This window comes from Drosophila ananassae, chromosome XR (genome assembly GCF_017639315.1).
Source record: "Drosophila ananassae strain 14024-0371.13 chromosome XR, ASM1763931v2, whole genome shotgun sequence".
NCBI lineage: Eukaryota > Metazoa > Arthropoda > Insecta > Diptera > Drosophilidae > Drosophila > Drosophila ananassae.
Genome location: NC_057932.1, coordinates 12,823,451 through 12,828,800, shown reverse-complemented (window position 1 = coordinate 12,828,800; position 5,350 = coordinate 12,823,451). Strand labels below are relative to the sequence as shown.

The 5,350-nt window shown below is 38.8% G+C and overlaps 1 protein-coding gene across 1 annotated transcript; it reads right to left on the bottom strand.

Moving 5' to 3' along the window:
- Positions 1–2,813: 2,813 nt before the first annotated feature.
- Positions 2,814–3,469, bottom strand: LOC26513835 (SKP1-like protein 11). Its single transcript, XM_014911733.3, has one exon. The coding sequence runs from the start codon at positions 3,364–3,366 to the stop codon at positions 2,896–2,898; it is 471 nt and encodes a 156-aa protein (XP_014767219.1). The 5' UTR covers positions 3,367–3,469; the 3' UTR covers positions 2,814–2,895.
- Positions 3,470–5,350: the final 1,881 nt, after the last annotated feature.

Genomic DNA, 5,350 nt, shown 5'->3' with positions numbered 1-5,350 from the left:
TGATTTCGGTTTTCAATTTTAAGAGCACCGGGAAGCCCTGAAAAGAGCTGATGTGCCGGCCATGGCAATTAGCACATTGTGGGGGAAAGACCTTACATCCCGATAATGAATGGCGGCCAACATATTTCATGCATGTGTAACCGAAATTACAGTCACGCATGTGATGCCCGTAACGCTGCCACCGAAGGCATGAGCCGATTTTCGGGAACTGTTGCAGGAACGGTTACCGCGGGAAGCGGACTGGCAAATCGAGGCAGAGCGTTGGCGCTACTTCCAGCCGACGTCCCCGAATTATCCCTATCAGTTGGGAGAGTAGTGGGCATATTGCTAAAAAGTTGATGAAATAATAGCAGCAGATTTTATTTCGTAGCAAAAAGACAGTTGTATTTAATGGTGCTTTCAGAACGTCGCAGGTCAAAAGTGACGAGCAGGCCTGAAAAATTCACAACTGCGAAATCAATATGCCACAATTTTAGGAATCTTCTTGAATTTCATGTTTTTTACACACAACTGTGTATTTAATTTTACAAACTTCTTCCAAGACGGTCTTATAATAATTTATAAATTTCTGGGCAATTTTTATCTGCCCAAAAGGATCTAAGAAAGTATATTTCATTTTTAAGAAATCCAAAAATAAAATTAGGAAATGCCTCTTATAAAAATGGGGCACAATTAAAGTATTGGCTGTCATAAAGGCATCTTTTATAATATTTCTATTAAAGAATATTCGCCAAGCTGACAGAGGACTCATTCAATGGTAGCATCATTCCTATCAGCAATTAATGCTGTTAAGCTGGCATCTAAAATATAATTGGAAATCCATTTTTTATCAGATAATGTTATCAAATCGTTTAATTCAATGTGTTTGTTTATTTAAATTAAGTCCATGCTCACGTTGAAAGTAATATTGCTACTATGTTTAAACTCAGTCGGAAAATGGAGTATTGGGAATAATACAAGAGGAAACAAAACAAAAATTAGGCCACTCCAGGGCTCGTCCATAGATATTTACATAAGTCATAAGTCAAATTAAATATTATATTATTCAATGCTGAAGCTGCCGCTGCAATAACTACTAAAGCTCCAGGTGAAATTCCGTATCTTTTTTTAGGTGGAGAAGCGGCTGCTGCGGCTTCAATGCTCATGGTAGAAGCAGCTGCTGCTGCTAGATTATCGTATGATGATTGGAACGTTTGAGATTTGATGAGGTGTTTTAACTTTAGGAAAGCGGCGCAGCCCTTATAGGAGCAAATGTGCTTTCCTAGGCAATTTGCACATTCGGGCGGGGAGATTCGCCCCTGCAATCCTTAGATCAGTGTTTGCCAGCGCACTTAAAGCACACCGATCCATGAACACAAGCTGAGCACAAGATGAGGTATGGCCGTAAAGCTGGCAATATAAGCATTGCACCAGCCTTGGGTCTTCTTTGTCGTCATAAGGTTGGCTGCCCTGTCCTATCCGGGCGCCATAGGCCTTAGGGCTTTGTGGCATCGAAAAAATGCAAGAAGAAAAAACAATAATTTTGCTATCCTTTGTAGCAGCGGCACTCAGGTTCACCAAATACATTTCCACCAAAAGAAATTGCGTAGCTTCAGGTTGTCAGCACGGTTTCACGATCTAAAAAATGTTGGTGAAATGGGAAGTTAAATTTATATGGTTGCTTTTCTGTCAAACAGAATATAGCATCACTAACCATATTATTGACTTCCGTAGGGAGCAGAATGACTATTAAATTAATGAACCATTCTCCGAAATCTTTTATTGTAAATATATTAAATGGTAAACCTATAGAATTGCGAATGAAATCCCATAATGTAACGGTAGTAGTGATCGGACTTTCAGGACTCTATATTTACGGGGCACGCTTTATTATCCGGCTCTAGCTCGTCGGCTTTGGGGGTGGTGGTCTTGCTTTATGTAGAATCCAACACTAGCTACTCATTATTAGCTACAAAGAGCTGTACAATTACCGGAAGAACGAACGGACAAATTCAGTAAAACTATTTGAAAGAGAAATATGTGAGAAATGAAAGTTGGCGAAACAGATGATCATCTCCGCTCGAGCATAGCTCTGATGATCCCTCATACCTTCAGACCGTAGAATCAACAGCTTGGTTCAGTTAGCGTTTTAGTTATACATCTAATTTTTTTTTTGTTTTACAGGTTATAAAAGTGCATATAAGTTAACAATGCACCGGTGATCTGAGCTTAGAGCGGACGACGGACGGCACACAAAGTCTTACGACGGGCACTGGTCGGCGGCCGTGATCTGTGCGAATTGGGTTTTGGATTAAGCTTTTTTCTTAAGTTAGTCAGTTCTGGGCTGACAACCGAATAATAAAAACACCATATCTGAGACGGGTCTTTTCATCTTTGTCAACCGCCGCGACAGTGTAGCTGAAGCTAAGACCCTGCTATCAGCTTACTGGAAGAAGTTCAGCGGCATCATCATCACTGATCTCACTGATCACTGATCTCCGTTGCCGCACTATCCCACCCTTTGTAACAGCTGAAGCTAAGACCCTTCTATCAGCACTATCACCATTGATCGTGGCCACCCCTTGGACCTGATCCGCACTCTGCATCACTCTACAGTTGCAGAGGCATCCAACATATTGACCGATCGTTGCGGGCAGCAACGTTATAGCCATAACCCCCTGCAAGACCCGTGCGGGTGGAGAATATTGTGGTTGAACACGCCGCCACAGTATTACCTAAAATTATATTATATATACTTTATAAAGGTATAAATAAAAGCGTTGCACACTTTTTTATACCTTCTGAAAGGGTATAAAAATTAAATAAACGAAAAATTGAGAGTTAAATTGCTCAAAAAAGGTATTTATAATTTTGGTTCTGTGTTAAAATAGAAGTTTTAAGGCATGCCGTTGATTTTTATGGCTCTTCAGTTTCATCGCTTGGAATGTCATTCTGCAAGTTAAAACGAATCCGTATTTCCTCGGCAGTTTCGCAAGCCGTTATAACATCAGCCAGGTACTGTGTCCCAACCTCCAACAAGCTCTCCACATGCAGATAGTTGGCAGCCAAGAGGAGTTGTATGACCACCTTGTCATCGCCACTTGCCTCCTCGAGCAATTCCGTGAACATGGTCGATCTATCACTAGCTTCCGTCCGTGCACTGTTGTTTTGGACCAGTCTGCACCATTGGACTACCAATTTCATGATTCTGCTTTCAATCTTTAAGAGCGGTATTATGCCGTTGGAGTCCGAGCACTCCACCATCAGCAAATCATGCACTGTGCCCATCTGTTCTAATAGAGAAGTCTCCACGTCATGGATATAGCCCTCACAGGTCTGCAATTGGACGAATTTCGGTTCCTTACAGACAGTTGGGTTCAGCGACATTTTATCAAAATAAATTTTTTAAGCTTTTTGTAATATGTCCAATATGTAAGTAAAATAAAATTTTTTGTCCGACTCAGATATGTATGTTTTGCGATTAACAACAAAATTATGATTGGAAAACGAGTAACTTCTATGATTAAGACCTAAACCCTTACAATTATTTTTCCCTATATTTTTATACAAACAAGTAAGGAAAGCAGAGCCAAAGTTGATATACCCTTGCAGTTATGTAGCAGTTTATATAATTATTATAATTATATATCGAATCGTTTATAGTTGGCCGATCCTTATGAGAATTTCACCATCAAATCAATTTTTTAATTAAAATGTTGGACCGCCCCAAGCATCTTTTTAAAATTGCAAGGTTGTGCCATTTCCGATCGTTCAGTTATATTTGGCTTATATAATACTTTTTCTTACAACCATAGTCAAAATTATTTTCACAACACACAATTATTTGCACATCCCGACTTCTTTTAGTTGTTTTTCTTGTTGTTGTTGAACAATTTCCTTGAAATAAATGTTATCGCGTAGCTTGATCCTTGCTGAAGGGACACAAAAAGAAATGGGAAAGAAAGAGGTTCATAGGACAAATCTAAAAGCAAATGAAAAAAAGCTTATCAGTTGTCAGAAGTATTTGCACACGTTTTCGGTGCGTCAAAATTATTTTCACAATGCAATTTCGTCATTAGTTTTTGGTTTTCAGCGACAAGTGGCAATTCCTTTGCTCTTATAAATTCAATTTGGTGAAAATTCAATTGAAATAGTGATTTATCTTTTACATTTGTCTAAACAAAATGCCTTAACCAAGGGAGTTAAGCCTTGAGCTTCGGGCTGAAATTATTACTAAGTTTAAAGCTGGTAATTCAGCAGCTGAAATCCCTAAATTGTATTAAATTTCGCACAGAAAAGTCTACTACTTAGTAAAAAAGATCGATACAGCTGGCACTTTAAAAAATAAGAAAAGATCAGGCCGAAAACCTGTGTTGGACCAAAGACAATGCAGGCACTTACTAGGAGTTGTAGCGAGCAATCCAAGTGCAAGTCCAGTAAAAATTGCCCAAGAATCAAAAAATATAATTGGTAAACAAATAAGTGATTCTAAAATTCGTCGCAGGCTAAAAGAAGCTGATTTCAATACATATGTTGCCCGCAAGTGACATCACACCAACCAACCGAACAATACGTCTGCAATTTGCATTGGAATATATTAAGAAGCCTCTTGACTTTTGTTTTAATGTTTTATGGACGGATGAGGCTGCATTTCAGTACCAGGGGTCCTCAGCCATCATTTTATGCATTTGAAGGAAAAACAAAAGCATTTGGCAGCCCAGCCAATCAATAGGTTTGGTGGTGGCACAGTCATGTTCTGGGGATGCCTTTCCTATTAGGAATTCGGATACCTCGTACCGATAGAAGGAACTTTAAACCAGATCGAATACGTTCGAATCCTTAATAACCATGCTTTTATATCAGGAAATAGACTTTTTCCTACTCATGAATGGATTCTTCAGCAGGATAATGCTCCATGCCACAAGGGTAGGATACCGACCAAATTTTTGAACGACCTTAATCAGGCGGTTCTTCCTTGGCCCCCACAAAGCCCACACCTAAATATCACCGAAAACATTTGGGCTTTTATAAAAAATCAAAGAACCATTGATGAAAATAGAAAACGTGACGGAGGTATCGCTGAAATTGACGAAATTTGGTCCAAATTGACCCTTGAATTGGCCCAAACTTTTATAAGGTCAATATCTAAAAGACAACAAGCTGTCATGGGTGCCAAAAGTGGTGTAACTAAATATTAATAATGTATTTTGATAAAATTAAGAAAATCTTTTGTTAAAATTAGATATTAAACTGAACTAAATCAAAATAAGTTTTGTGAAAATAATTTTGACGCACCGAAAACGTGTGCAAATACTTCTGACAACTGATAAGCTTTTTTTCATTTGCTTTTAGATTTGTCCTATGAACCTCT

Coding starts and splice junctions, on each gene's coding strand:
- LOC26513835 (XM_014911733.3), bottom strand. CDS start 3,366: ATGTCGCTGAACCCAACTGTCTGTAAGGAACCGAAATTCGTCCAATTG.